Below are 15,164 nucleotides of genomic sequence, written 5' to 3' on the forward strand. Positions count from 1 at the left end.
CCTCTTACTAATTTCCATATTCATTTAAGTATCAGTGAATGCCATTTAGAGGTGTTCTTCAAAGTGCCATTGTATGGCTGTCATCCATCTTGTGATGGGGCTGAGAAGGCTCACCTGTTAACAAGAAAACAGTCACCCCCAACGTTATCAACAGAGTTAGCTCATTCTCACACAAACCCCAACTCCTTACAATAACATGTTTGGCTTGTCATAGATTTTATTGTATTAGGTCCTCTAAATAATATAATAGCGAATCTTAAAACCTTAAACAGCAGGGAAACAAGTCTGATGTCAAAATAAGTCTGTATCCTACGCCTCACTAATTTACAACAGAGAAGTTGTTCCAAGACCACTTCAACTCCCCACCTTTATGTTTTTTTCAGAAAACACTGCTGACTCCAGCTGTGGTTGGGGGGCCTTCTCTTTCCCTCGCTGTTTGTGATCCCTGGGGAAAAAAAAACACTATAGTTTAGTTAGAGGAAAGCATGTCCACCTCATCCCCAACCCAAGCATTCGTATAGCCTCTTGCTTCAGTACCCCAAACCTCTGGGACAGCCTGACACTCACACCAGTCTCCCAATTTCAGCAATACTATTTATATTTACTGCTTCACCATGCCTATTGCCAAGTCCCCTCCTCCAGGACAGAAACAAGCTAATACCTCTCCTTCACTTGTTCCACCTGTTGCTGCTCTACAAGATTTTTCAGTTCCAAGACTTTCTTTCCTTTTTCTTTCACTTCATCCTCTCTCCTTTTCTGCAGTGGTTCTTGCTGCTCAAATTCATCTTCCTCCTGAAGGAGAAAGAAAAAAAACCCTTGTAACCCTCCAGCTCAAGTGCTGAAAGATAGGAGGATATGAAGCGAATTCTTTGAGACAACCTGTGCTTGTTATACCCCATTCTTACCTTCCATGGCCTGCCTACCAGTTGGGCGGTCTCTCCCTTCTGTCCCCACAGGTACCCTTGTGTTCAAACCCAACATCAACTGTCTAGACAGAAATCTTGCAGCACGGACCCTGAATTCCCTGCAGCAGGAGAGGTAGTAACCTTTCCCTGTCCCACCAGTCAGAACAGTGCACGGGTCCCCTGCTATTGCTTTCCTCTCCTACAAGCAGGAGGGACCTAGAGGTGCTCTTACCACCCTCAGCGCTTTCTGCTTCCATGCATCAGCTTCCCCATTCTTCTTCGACAGTTTTTTCTTGCTCCGCTCCTCTGCCGTTTTCTCTTCCCGCACTTGTGAGAGGCGCACCTGAGGAAGCCACATGGGTCTGCTACGCCACCCCCAAGGACACACCTCACAGCCTTGTCCACGCGGAGGGTGGGGACTGCTTCTGAAGGCTGAAGCCTGTGATGTTCCAGGGCCTAATGAGACTGAGAACCCAACACCCAGCAAGCGGCACGTGCATTGGATTTAGCACCAACCTCGTGCAGCAAGTCCACCACTGACTGCAGGCCATGTGAAGAGACACCCATCGCTTGGGGTGATAGGAGAAAGGAGCACAGGGACCATTACACAACCCCAAAATACACGCCTCCATCCTGTAAGTGATTCTCTGCAGAACAAGGGGATCTGGCATCTGGTTTCCACTTTGCCTGCAGTGCTGCTGCTGACTAACTGAACTGCAATATGAACTGGGGATGTGAAAGCTGAGAGAGCCCCAGAGACACGGTTCCTTCACCCAAGCTGTCTGTCCCAGTAAAAGCACTAGCATGCCCACAGCAGCAGACTAGCCAGGGCTGTGTGTACTTTTGGCTGCTCAGGTTTTGGGAAAGGCTGGAAGGAGCACAATTCCCTTGTTTTCTAAGGCCTTGCCAGCAGCTGAGCCACCGTGGCTGGGCACCGAGGTCTCCGTGCCTTCAGCACAACCCTCTGCTGCAGCATGAGAAAGAAGGAACTGGCGCTAAGAAGAAGAGAGAAGAAAAGGGGACAATAAATGAGGTGCAGAAAGGGTGTGAAGCGTGAGAACCTTGACCTGAGGGGGAAGGAAATAGCAGAATGCTTTGAAAGTGAAACTCTGTCCAGACGGGAAATCAGTGCGCTTGTGCAGCTCACCATCTGGGTTTTGCCCTGTGGAAGTCTGCCAGCAGAACCTGCAAAGCCATCTGGCTTGGTGGCACCGCACGGCGGGTCCCCCACAGGCTGAAGCAGCCTTGCTCCAGAGCAGGGTTGGCTGCCTGGCTGTGGCCCTGGCGGGATGCTCTTTCTTCTGTGGGGGGACATGGATGTGGGCATATGGCTCTCCTGGTGAGGACCCTGATCTCTGCGTAGGGACGCTGCTCTCCTGGTGGGAACGTGGCTCTCTTGGTGAGGAGGGTACTGGCTTGGTGAGGACATTGCTCTTCTGGTGGGGACACTGCTCTCCTGGTAGGTCCGCTGCTCTCCTGGTGGGGCCATCACTCTGCCAGTGGGGATATGGCTCTCAGGATGGGGATGCTGCTTTCCTGGTGGGATATGGCTCTCAGGATGGGGACGCTGCTTTCCTGGTGGGATATGGCTCTCATGGTGGGGACACTGCTTTCCTGGTGGGATATGGCTCTCAGGATGGGGACGCTGCTTTCCTGGTGGGGTACGGCTCTCATGGTGGGCTACATCTCTTCTGGTGGGGACGTTTCTTTCCTGGTAGGCTACAGCTTTCCTGGTGGGGCCATAGCTCTCCCAGTAGGGACACTGCTCGCATGGTGGGACACGGCTCTAGAGAGGCTTTGGTGGCAAGCCCCTGGTCTGCTGCCCCACTGCTTGTCGTGCTCATGCTGGGGGGGACGGTTTGGGCTGGGGGAGCGGGCAGGGGGACAGCAGGCAGGACGATGGTGCCTGTTTGGGGGCAGCCAGCCCCACAGCCCCCGGGGAGCAGAGCAGGGAGGATGAGGCGGGGGGCACAGCTCCCCCGGGGCAGAGACAGCACGACCAGGATGGGGCTGGGCTACGGGGCCAGGGAGGCTCCTTGCAGGACCGTTCCCCAAATCCTCATCCCCCCATCACAGGCACGGGGCCGTGCGTTAGCCGGGTGCCGGGGCTCTCCCCATGGGGGGGCTCAACTGCAGGAACAGCATCCCGAGCAGCAACAGCCCCCAGGGCGCCTCTGGGGAGCTGCTGCTACAGGCCCTGGAAGAACTCCCCGAGTGGGATTTTAAAAAATTTCGGGATGCGCTGGCGCACGGAGACCTGCAGAAGGGCAGGCACCGCATTCCCTGGGGGAGGCTGAAGAATGCTGACTGGATGGATACGAAGAACCTCATGATGCGTTTCTATGGCGGGGAGGACGCCCTGGATGTGGCGATAGAAGTCCTTGAGCGCATCCAGCTCCGCTACGCTGCCGCCCAGCTCCAGGAAAGGAGACAGGAAGGTGGGAAGGCTGAGTGGGTCCTCAGCGAGCAACACCCTGTGGGGTCCTGGGCAGCGTGCCCTGGGGGGCTGTGTCTGCAAGAGCCCGTGTTTGGGGCCAGGAGGATGCTATGGAAAGGGACGTGGGTTGGGGGTCCCCATGGGAGGGTGAGGGGGGCTCCTCCAGGGATGGGGAGATGGAGGAGGATTTGGGGGTGGTGGGGGCTCAGTGACGCTGCCCACTAACATCCCTTTCTCTTCCAGCCCCGGATTCATCACCAGCAGGTAGGTGCCAATGGGGAGAAATGTGGGGGGCTCTGCTGCCGCTCGCCCCGCGGTCCGCAGACGTGTGAGGTGGCCTCCCACCCTTCCAGATTACCAGGGGAATTACAAAAAAGCTGTACGCCAGGTGTACAGCCGCATCAAGGACCAAAACGCCCGGGTGGGCGATGACGTGAGCCTAAACGCCAGGTACTCAAAGCTGGTGATCGTCAACAAGCACCGTGACGAAGAGCAACAGGAGCACGAGATCGTGGCCATGGGACGGAGGCATGCGGAGATGATGAAGGAGCAAGCCAGTTCCTCCATCGCTGTTGGCGACCTCTTCAAGCCTGGCCCCGACGGCTGGACCCCCAGGGTGGTCGTGCTCCTGGGAGCCGCAGGCGTGGGCAAGACGATGACAGCCAGGAAGATCATGCTGGACTGGGCATCCGACAAGATGTTTGCGGAGTTTGACTATGTCTTCTACATCCACTGCCGGGAGGGCAACCTCCTCACCAGCCAGGCCAGCATGGTCGACCTCATCACCTGGTGCTGTCCCAGCAGCTCTCCGCCGGTCAGGAAGATGCTGAAGCAGCCGGAGAGGCTCCTGTTCTTGATCGATGGCTTCGACGAGCTCCGCTTTTCCTTCGATCGGCCCCAGTCCGAGCTGTGCTCCAATCCCCAGGAGCAGAGGACGGTGGAAATCACCCTGAGCAGCCTCTTCCGCAGGAAGCTGCTGCCTGAGAGCTCCCTGCTCATCACCACAAGGCCGGCCGCCCTGCAGAAACTGGGCAAGTGCCTGGAGTGCGAGCGCTACGCCGAAATCCTGGGGTTTTTGGAGGCGGAGAGGAAGGAGTATTTCCACAAGTTTTTTGAAAACGCGGAGCAGGCGGCTATCGCCTTTCAGTTCGTCAGAGGGAACGAGACGCTCTTCACCATGTGCCTGGTGCCCATCGTGTGCTGGATCGTCTGCACCGTTATGAAGCAGCAGCTCGGCCGCACCGGGGGTCTCACCCAAAGCCCGAAGACGACGACAGGGATCTACATCCTCTACCTTTCCGCCCTGCTCCGGTCGCTGAGCGGTGAGCAGAAGCAGGGCATGCCGGGGGTGCTCAGGAGGCTGTGCTGCCTGGCGGCCAACGGCATCTGGAAGCAGAAGGTCCTCTTCGAGGAGAAGGAGGTGCAGGGGTATGCGCTGGACCAGCGAGCCCTCCCGCTCCTCCTCAACGAGCACCTCTTCCAGAAGGACATCTCCTGCGTCAGCACCTACAGCTTCATCCACCTCAGCTTCCAGGAGTTTTTTGCGGCGCTTTTCTACCTGCTGGAAGATGAAGGGGAGGTGCAGGAATCCCCCACCAGTCCCACCAGGGACGTGAAGGAGCTGCTGGAGAGCTACGGCAACTCCAAGAACTACTTCATGCTAACTGTGCGGTTCCTCTTCGGGCTCTTAAACGAGGAACGCAGGAGGGAGCTGGAGGAGGAGATGGGGTGTAAAATCGCACCCAGGGTTACGCAGGAATTATTGGCATGGCTTCAAACCAGCCAGAAAACGTCCCTAGCTCTTCTGACGCAGGAGACAGCGGTGATTTCTGAGCTGGAGGTCTGCCACTGCCTGTACGAGCTCCAGGATGAACATTTTGTAGCCACCACCCTGGATACTTTCACAGGGGTCTACCTACGAGGGCTCAACCTTAACCGCTTCGATCAAATGGTCCTTTCCTTCAGCATAAAAAACTTCCCCAAGCTGGAGTCACTTGACCTGGGGCACTGCTCCTTTCTGTGGGACGACCTCGAGGACTGCGCGGGCCCGCAGCCCGCGTATCGGTGCGTAAGGTCCCGAGCTGCAAAGCGGCGAATGCCTGAAAGCCCAAAGAGCTGTGATGACCCCGCAGAGGAGCCCACGGCAAGGCTGGTCCTCCCGCCACGCTGGGCACATCGGCGAGGGGGTACAGCTGTGACCCGGCGGCCAAGGAGCAATGTTGGAATGGGGATAGAAATGGGAATAGATTAGGACTAGGAATGGGAATAGGCTGGAATAGAATAGAATAGAATAGAATAGAATAGAATAGAATAGAATAGAATAGAATAGAATAGAATAGAATAGAATAGAATAGAAAACAGAACAGAACAGAACAGGAAAAGAATAGAATAGAATAGAATAGAATAGAATAGAATAGAATAGAATAGAATAGAATAGAATAGAATAGAATAGAATAGAATAGAATAGAATAGAAAAGAAAACAGAACAGAACAGGAAAAGAATAGAATAGAATAGAATAGAAAACAGAACAGAACAGAACAGAACAGGAAAAGAATAGAATAGAATAGAATAGAATAGAATAGAATAGAATAGAATAGAATAGAATAGAATAGAATAGAATAGAAAACAGAACAGGAAAAGAATAGGATAGGAACCAGGGTAGGAAACAGGGTAGGAACAAGGATAGGAACAAGGATAGGATAGCAATGGGAATAGAATAGAATAGGAAAGGAGTAGACCAGGATAGGAATAGAATAGGAGTAGTAGGAACAGGAATAAGATGCGTCTCCTCTTTATTTTCAGGGAAAAACAGCAAAAGGAGGAGAAGCAGTCACCCATCCACCTGCTTTGTCAAGCCTTGGAAAAATCAGGCTGTAAATTAAAGATGTTAAGGTACATTGCTCTTCTCTGCCGGGTGAAATGGGAGAACAAGCAAACCCCAGCCAGCCCGGCCGGGTCTCCTCGCTGCGCGGGGAGGATGCCCACGTGCCAGCACGGCTCGCCGCACGGCGGGACGGGCTGTTCTCCCGCTCCCGCGAGGCCATCTGTGAAGACCAGCCTGGTTTGTGGCCATCATCGGCGGTGGCCGTCGCAGCGAGGGGCTGGTTGGCGCGCCCACACGCAGGGCAGCTGCGCCGAGCCCCGCGGCTCCTCTCCGCATCTCTCTCACAGGTTTGATCGGTGTCAGCTCACGGGCGCCTGCTGCGGGGCTCTGGCCTCCGTTCTCAGCACAAACCCCACCCTGACGGAGCTGGACCTGTCTGGGAACGAAGACCTGAGGGACGGTGGCCTGAAGCTGCTGTGCGAGGGGCTGAGATGCGGCGCCCGCCAGCTGCAGGCACTGCGGTAAGGCACGTCGCCAGCTCTGGGAGGCTGCAGGGCCGCTCGTCTCTTCTCCTTGCGAGCCTGGAAGAGGGAGGAAAAAAGAAAAAGAAATGAGAAAGGCCCGTTTACCGATGCTGCCATTGTGGAAGATAGCTTGAGGCATTGCAGACCTACTTGTTGCAGGGGCCTGACCCTTATTATTACATTTTTCCATCAATATAATTTAGTTGTACATTTTTAAATGAGTCTCTGCTACGACACTGTAGGAAAGTAAGAGAGAGAACTCATTTTCAGCACCTAGGCCAGATGGAGAAGTTAGAGATCTGTGCCACCGTCCCTGCTCTTTGTCTGTGGGAGTCTCTGTGCACCCCAGGCACCCTCTCCCCGGGCTCTCGCCCTGCAGCTGCGGGTGTTTTGGGGTCCCTGTGCGCCCAGGCAGGGGCAGGGCTGGCCATGCACCACATGGAAACACGTAATTGCGGAAGGGGAGTCACCCCACGGACCATGTCTGGGAAGGGGATGAACAGTCCCTTAGTGGTGTCTGCAGTTTCCCCTCCATTTTTTTTTTTGGATGTTTTCCCATTTTTCCCTGGTATAGACTCAGCCTGGACAACGAGATTTGAAAGAGGGAGTCTCTCAAAGTTCACAAGTGAGGTGGATTAGTCTCACCCATTCAAGCAATATGAATTGTTTGCCCCCAGACCTTGACTCCCTGGTTGAGCAGACGCTGTCCGGTCACCTCACCTCTCCGTTCCCACGCTCCGGCACAGCGGGGTTGCTGCCGGGTACTGCCTCACAGCTGCACTTTGGCATTTTGTCCCTTAGACTTTGCAGATTTGGGTTGTGTTTTGCACCCCGGAGCACGTTCGAGCTGCTCTCAGTGTCGCTGTGCCCAGGGATGCCAAACACGGAAACTCAGCAGCAAACACCAGATACAGGCGCACCAGCTTTGGGAGAGGGATGGGGAGAGGGCAGTGAGCTGCTCCCCTCTCTTTTCCAACACGGTGTCCCCGGAGCCACTGCAGGAGCCACCTCCATGCCCGGGCTCAGGCAGGGGACGCTGGGCAGCTCTCCAACCTGGGGTGATGCAGAGGGCTGCAGCGCCGGCGGGCAGGCAGCCTCACCACCATCTCTCCCGCAGGCTGGGCTGCTGCAACCTCACGGCCACCGGCTGCAAGGACCTCGCTGCCGTGCTGCGCACCATGCCCAGCCTGGTGCAGCTGGACCTGAGTGACAATCCCCTGGGAGACGGCGGTGTGCGGGAGCTGTGCAGGGCACTAGCGGAACCCGGCTGCAGCATGCAAAAGCTCTGGTACGGGGTGTCGGGCTGGGGGGTCGTGCTCCGCGGCTGCTCCTAGCAGATGCTTTTAGGGTGTGAGCGAGGGCAGCGGTGGCCGTGCGTGCCGCTCTGCCCCGGCTGCGCCACGTTGCTCCCCCTGAGCTGCGTTAATTAAACAGCCTGATCGCATCCCTGGGCTCCAAAAGCAGCAGGTGATTTTCAGAGACGTGGCTGCCAGGGGGTCGAGCCCGGTTTAGCCACGGCACTGTCCCCCGCGCAGGCTGTGGCAGTGCCGCCTGACGGAGGCGAGCTGCGGGGCTCTGGCCGCGATGCTCCCCGCCAGCCCCAGCCTGACGGAGCTGCACTTGGGCAACAACAAGCTGGGGGACGGAGGCGTGCGGCGGCTGAGCAAGGGCCTGCGGGATCCCGCCTGCCGGCTGCAGGTGCTGAGGTGAGGGGTCCCGGGGGGCATCGCTGGGTGGGCACCACGAGCCTCTGCAAGCGGGATGTCTGCGAGTCAGAAATAGAAAGCAATTGCTGCCTAGCGCTTGGAGGATGTAACGTGCTCCTGGGCTACACAGCGCCGTGCTGGCTGCCCTCCTAAGACCCGCAGGACCAAGGTGATGTGCCATCTTCCACTGGGGCCACCACCAACGTGACAGCTCTGGTTTCCCCATTTGCTTTTAAACTTGAGCTTCTTACCCACTTTTCCTGTGGAGCTACGGATGAGCCCCGTCTCAGCCATCCTACAAATGCAGATAGCAGACAGCCAGGCAGGAGAACAGGCTGCAGAGAGGCTGCACAGCAAGAGTGGTAAAATCAGAGTCGGTGGCATTTCCCAGGGCTCGGGCAGCGTCTCCCCGCCTGCGCAGACCCCCTGGGAAAAGGGCTCTGGGCTTGGCTGGTGGAGGCACCAGAGGCAGGGTGGCGATGGGTGCTGAGCAGCGCCTTTGCTTTGAGCAGCGTTAGAGGCAGAGAGGAGGGAGCTGGGTGATGCAAGCCCTCCAGCCGGGCAGCGGCTTTAAGCTCCTGAGCGCCAGCAGCGATGCTGAGCCGAGGGGAGGGGGCTGCGGTGCCGCTGGGCGGGAGACTCTGCTGGGGCAGGTGGAGCTTCCAGGTCCCGAAGGACCCGAGAAACCCCTCGCCGCTAGCTGGGACCTTTGGGGGGGGGGCGGTGCTGCCCACACCCGTAACTACAGGAGTCAAAGAGGAAAAACCTACAAGCTTCGGGAGGAAATACAAAAGTGAGGCACCTCGAGAGCGGGGACAGTCTCTCTCTGCTGAGATGTTCTCCTCCCCATCGGCCGCGGGGCAAAGGCGCAGTCAGCGTGGACGGGGGCGGCGGGCACCGTCCCCGCAGACGCGCAGGCAGCCCCGGAGCGGCTGCGATGGTTGCCCCTCTCCTCCGCCTGTCCCCCGCGCAGGCTGTGGCAGTGCCGCCTGACGGAGGCGAGCTGCGGGGCTCTGGCTGCGACGCTCCCCGCCAGCCCCAGCCTGACGGAGCTGCACTTGGGCGACAACAAGCTGGGGGACGGAGGCGTGCGGCGGCTGAGCAAGGGCCTGCGGGACCCCGCCTGCCGGCTGCAGGTGCTGAGGTGAGGGGTCCCGGTGTCCCCGGGGTGGGAGGATGCTCCGCGCAGGGACCACCTGCCGCTCCCCGATGGGTCTCCTGACGGCCGGTCACCATCCCACTCCAGGGCAGTCTGGAAATCTTCGGGTGGGTGCCAAGGGCTTTGATAGGCAGGGTACTAACAGCTTAAAAATATAAAATTATTTATTTATTAGCTAGATGAGATTATTTATTACCATCCAGATGAGATAACTAGGATTTAAAGCTCTCCCAGGCGGAGCAGCGGTACGCTTTCTGCCCCAGCTGCAGTTATTCCATCCGCCAGCGCGTTTCAGGCGCACGTATGTAGAGGTTTGCTCCTTAAAGACCACCCCAATCGTATTTTGTGGTTGTGAGAAGTAATCAAGGGGCACCCCTGTCAAGAGGAAGCCCAGTCCCACCCATACCCATCTGAAGGAATGTTCCCCGTCCTGGGGAGGTGATATCCAGCCTCAGAGCCCTCACAAGGCGCCTGGAGCAAGGCTTTGGAGCAAGTTCCCCTTGGAAGCTCTTTCCCGGCACCCGGAGGACCTGGGGCGGGTGGGTAGGTGGCACAGGCAAGGCTTCTGGCTGCGAAGGGATGTGCACGAAATGTCCAAACGTCTCTTTTCCCCAACCGGCTCCCCGGCAGCCTGTGGCAGTGCCACCTCACCGGCGCCTGCTGCGAGGACCTCTGCGCCGTGCTCGAGGCCAGCCAGAGCTTGGAGCACCTGGACCTGAGCCAGAACGACCTGGGAGACGGCGGCGTGCAGCTGCTGTGCGAGGCGCTCAGGCGTCCCACCTGCTGCTTGCAGAAGCTGTGGTAAGGGACTTGCGGCTCCTTTGGCCACGGGGCTGCTCCCCGCGGGTACCGGGACGGAGCAAGCGTTGACCTGAGCCTCCCCGCGCCGCGGCTCCCTGCCTGTCCTACAAAGTGGGAGGGTGTTTTCCGCGAAGCTGCAGCTGCTCCAGGCGCCCTTCTCCAAAGGCGTCTCGTGGCGGCGGGGTGCTGGGCAGCTCGATCTGGCGAGCACCGCACCGGCAGCCGGAGCTGGCTCTGGTTCCTGCGAGCTAGCAGGCAGCTGCCCTGCCATCCCCCCGCAGCTCTACCAGCTGCTCGCTTCTGGAATTGGTGTGATTAGACCCGCTGCCTTCCAAAAGCCGTCGGTAATGTCTCCGGACATGCTGCTAATGCACAAAACCGGGGGGGACATGTTTCATCAGCCCCAAAGCAGGCAGCGGAGATGGTTGCTCCACGCGACGGCACCTTTCTCACCCTGAGGCTGGCCAATGCCGATGCCGACTCCTTGCCCGGTGTCACGGGCAGAGGCAAGGCAGGGGCTGCCCTGACCCAGCCAAGTGAACGCTGGGGCCATGGAGCCCAATTCTGGCTGCCAGGGCAGGACCCCGCCGGGCGCCAGCGCCTTGGTGGAGCTGGGGGCTCCATGGACCAGCCCTAGGCTCGGTCTCCCCAACGCTCTCTGCTTGCCCAAGCAGAAAAAGCCAGCTAGGACCGGGGCCAGACAACACCAGAAAAAAACCCCACGCTGGCTGCTTTTTGTAATTTTTTTTTTTTTTTTTTTTGGCTGTGCAGTGTCATGGCCTACAGTCAATAGCTTGGGTGGCTTTAACCTCTTTCCTTCTCTCCAAAGGCTGAAGAAATCTGGATTAAACAAAGAGACATTACAGAAGCTAGCTGCTCTGAAAGAAGTAAACCCCAACCTGAACATAGGATACATTTGACAAGCAGGACTCGCTTCAGCAAGGGGCTCTGGCCGCTCACTGACAGAGCCTGCACACGTTAAGGGGAGATGAGGGGTCTGGGAGATGTTTCCTCTATTTACAAGAGGTAGTTTTAGTGCTGAAAGCAACTTCTAACAGGCATGGCCAGGCTCTGGCTGATCCTCCTGAGGAGCATAGGAATTACCACCTGGAGCTGAGACGTGTTCATGCGTTACAGGTCCAGACAGGACCACCTCCAAGGTTCTGGGTGGGTGGGAATGACCAGAACTGAGGCTGCAGGAAACTGGGATGAGGCAAGGGATGAATCTGAAACTTCAGTGTTTGGTCGCCAGTGTTGGAAGTGCCTAAAACACACCTTAGCTACAGAGATTTTTATTCACTACCCCTAGTTCATTCACTGTGATTTGTATATTGATGAGGGTTTCTGTATTTCTGTCTGATCCCGTAGTTTCCAAGAAGGTCTTCTCCCTCTCCTTTTTGGCCATGTATTTATTGTGAAGAATGCTCGTGTTATACCCACGTTAAATAAAGATCTCCTCCCAGAAATCTCGTCGTGCATTTCCATTCACTCTCGTGTCAGCAGCGGTGCCCCAGGACCCTGCCAGGGTCGGGGCAGCCCCCAGGGATGCTGTCCAGGCCCATGGTCCGGTTTCTGTCCCATTGCGAGGAGCACCACTATGCAGCTGAGCAGAGAGTTAGATTAATGAAGAACAAATACAGTTAAACTTCCTGGTCGCTCTGGGGACCAGCACAGTTCTCACCGTGGGTAAGAACAATGCTTCTTTTCCTCTCCCATGACCCAGTTCTGGCTCTCAGCCCCGGTCCTGAGCTCCAGATCCCTGTGTCTGCTGAGGTGACACCTGGGACCACGCTCTGTTCCACTAGCCTGGTCCTGCACAGCCCCTGTCAGAGCCCTGCAGGCAGCGGGACCAGCAGCTCCGCTGCCCAGGCACCGGGAATACCGACAAGGAGAGGCGACAGTGCCGGCTCCCTGCCTCGGACCAGCGGCACCGGGCTGATGCCCAAACCGGGGCTGCACAGGGGACCAGGACCCCCTTCGCAGCCTGGCAGGGCTCCATCAGCTTCTTGACCCAGCCAATTTCACATCCTCCAAAACGGCGTCACGGCTTGTGTTGATTACCTGTCCCGGGACTGGAAATGTTCTGACAGCAGTTGCTGTTTCGGCAGGGGCCCTCCTGGGAACTTCCTGCTCGTTGCCAGCACATCAAACCTGTGGGCTGACGGGTGTCGCTTGCGCCACTGCGAAATGGAAACAAAACCTGTTCATCCCCAAGCACCACGCTGACTGACGGCCCCCATTTCCTCCTGCCAGCAAACCTCAACCGTCCTGCAGCCAGGCACCTCTAGCCAGCTCCAGATGAGAGGCTGACCTCCAGCTCCCATCCTCTGCCAGGGTCCGGAAATCATTGCCTCCTTGGCGACGTCTAACAAGGTAATTTGAGGATTACAATGAGAGACAGAAGCCAGCTGGCAGGGAACAGCCGGAGTCTGTGCTCAGGGGAGCCTGAAATAGCCCAAGAGAGCCTGGGGAAACGGGCAACACAAGAGCATCGCAGCCAGTCTGCAGAGATTAAGAAAGCTCAGAGGTGCCATGGCCACCCTGAAAGCACCTGAGAAAGCACTAGTGAGAGAGGTCAAGAGAGTCCAAGAAAGCTCAGAGAAACTGGGGGGGGAAAAACCTTCGGGGAGATCCCAAGAGAGCTCAAGTGATGCTAAGAGAGCCCAGGAAAGCCCAGGTGAATCCTAGAGAGCCCCAGAGAGCCGAACCAAGGGAGTCCAGAGCACTCAGGAAAGCGCAGAGGAACCCAGGAGGACCAGAGGCCAAAAAACCCCAGGAAACCTGAGAAAGACAAAGTGAGGGTGTTGCCATATAAGCTGAAATCAGCTCTGCAGCACCCTGCGCGAGAGGAAGGAGTGGGGTGTAGCTGGGCTGGGTGGGGAGCAGGAGAGAGGTGGGAATGCGCCAAAGTGACCACCAGCGCCATGGGATCGGCTGGACCCTGCGATTGCTGCTGCCCTGGGGAGAGCGCTGGCAGTGCCCCCCAAACTTAGTGCATTGGTGGGGAGGTGGCAAGAGCACTCCCCATGGGTGCAGCTGCGATCGCTTGAGTCTGAGCACCTCTCTCCTCCAACAGGTTCAGCCTCTTTCAGTAAAAACTAAGTGTCTTATACCTTAGGAGTTATTCCTTTGGGTAGCACTACTGAGAGAGGCTGCAAGACCTGAGGGATGCTGAAATCCTGAAGGGACCCAAGAGAGTCCAAAAGTCACCGAGATAACCCCAGAGAGCTCAGGGGGACCCAAGAGAGACCAGCCAGAAGAGCGAGAGTCACCGAGATCCCCAAAGACATCCAGTGGGACAACGAGGGAGCCCAAGATGAACGGAAAAGCTGGGGGGACCCAGGAGTGGGGGCAATTTGGTAGCCCGTACAGAGCTCCTGGCAAGCAGCTTTAAGCAGCCCTTAGCTGCTGTAGAGCTCCGCTCACGCACCCTGTGCCTCTGCAAAGCTCATCCCAGCTGCTGTCACTGCTCTGCAGAGCTCAGAGCAATAAAGACCCATCAAAAGCTCTAACTGCCTGCAACTCTCCCACCAAGACACTTGCAAACTCTTCTAAACTACTCAAAACCCTCCAAGCCCATGATAAAGCTCTGCAAAACCACGCTGACCGGCTTGAAACCTCCTCTGAAGGGAGGTAAGCAGGCCTAGAGAGCTCTGAACAGGTCCACGGCCATGTTTCCGTATTCGCTCTCGGCAGCCTGCACCTGAAGGTCAGGGGGAAGGAGACCTTATGGCACCAGCCTGGCGCTGGGCTGCACTGGCTAGGGACAGGGACCCTCCTCCTCCTCGAGGCAGGCTCATGGCTCTCATCACGCAGAGAAAGTAGATAGCCCCAGCCCTGTACCTGCACAAGGGATCCCAGAGCAACGCATCACGTCACCTACGGTGGGACGGAGTCCCTCCGCTGTGCTCACGTTTGCGCTAGACAGCACAGCCTGAGAGGGGAGAACTGAAGAAAGAGGAAGGAAAGGTTATTATGGCAAATGTGGGACTTGGCTCCGGCTCAGGGACTTTCCCTTTTCATCTAAGCATCTTCCTCACTGTGACTGTCAGCAGGGTTTAGCTAGCCGAATGGCTCTGGGCACGCCGCTGTCTGTGCCAGCTAGCCCTGCGGGGGCTGTAAGGGCGCCCGAGGCACAGCGCAGGCATGGGGCTGGCCCCTCGCAGCTCGGCAGGCCGTGGGACCCTCCACGGTCACCCCAGCGTGCCGCAGCGGTCCCCAGGCAACCGCTTCCCAGGGCTCGGGGCGTGCTGCGGGAGCCAGGAGATGCCTGCTGCCACCAAGCACGCCCCAGGCTGCGCACGGGCGGAGGAGCGCTCGGCAGGTGATGCCAACGCAGTCCTAAGGAAATAATTTTACTGCTTACCCTTTCCAAACCACGACTTCCAGATAACTCCATCTCCTGCCCAAGCCAGACTGTATGCTGAAGTCTCCTAGAAAAACAGGACCGAGAACTTAGCCTGGGCTTCATTTTTCCATTAGGAAAGAAAAGAACAGCGACAAGACATTTAGATGCCGCTTAATCTGATTTTTCTAATTGCAGGAAAAAGATTCTGGCTCAGACTAACAAGAGGTCACAAGAATTCTTGAAGGAAAACTACTTGCAGATAGAAGCATTGTTAAATACATAGATATAATACAGAATGGGTTATAAAAACATTACCCCCCTCAGGTTGATTGAAAAATTTGATCTTCCCTACAGCAGTTTCATAGCTTCCTTGTGTAAGATTCTGCAAACAAGCTGAGGGAGTATGTAATGGTGCAGTATCATGTCTTTGAACATCCTCATTTTCACTCCAGGAAACCA

The 15,164-nt window shown here is 56.8% G+C and overlaps 1 protein-coding gene across 1 annotated transcript; it reads left to right on the forward strand.

Annotated features, from left to right (window-relative positions):
• The first annotated feature begins 3,021 nt into the window (after window positions 1-3,021).
• Window positions 3,022-11,277, forward strand: NLRP6 (NLR family pyrin domain containing 6). The gene is made up of 10 exons (XM_075712192.1): window positions 3,022-3,356; window positions 3,461-3,489; window positions 3,696-5,406; window positions 6,146-6,235; window positions 6,515-6,688; window positions 7,809-7,979; window positions 8,227-8,397; window positions 9,371-9,541; window positions 10,187-10,357; window positions 11,187-11,277. Exons 1-10 carry the CDS (start codon window positions 3,022-3,024, stop codon window positions 11,275-11,277), a joined length of 3,114 nt encoding a protein of 1,037 aa, XP_075568307.1.
• Window positions 11,278-15,164: the final 3,887 nt, after the last annotated feature.

This window comes from Pelecanus crispus, chromosome 6 (genome assembly GCF_030463565.1).
Source record: "Pelecanus crispus isolate bPelCri1 chromosome 6, bPelCri1.pri, whole genome shotgun sequence".
Lineage (NCBI taxonomy): Eukaryota > Metazoa > Chordata > Aves > Pelecaniformes > Pelecanidae > Pelecanus > Pelecanus crispus.

Coding starts and splice junctions, on each gene's coding strand:
- NLRP6 (XM_075712192.1), top strand. CDS start 3,022: ATGGGGGGGCTCAACTGCAGGAACAGCATCCCGAGCAGCAACAGCCCC. Junction 7,980..8,226: donor TGCAGCATGCAAAAGCTCTG/GTACGGGGTGTC, acceptor TCCCCCGCGCAG/GCTGTGGCAGTGCCGCCTGA. Junction 8,398..9,370: donor TGCCGGCTGCAGGTGCTGAG/GTGAGGGGTCCC, acceptor TCCCCCGCGCAG/GCTGTGGCAGTGCCGCCTGA.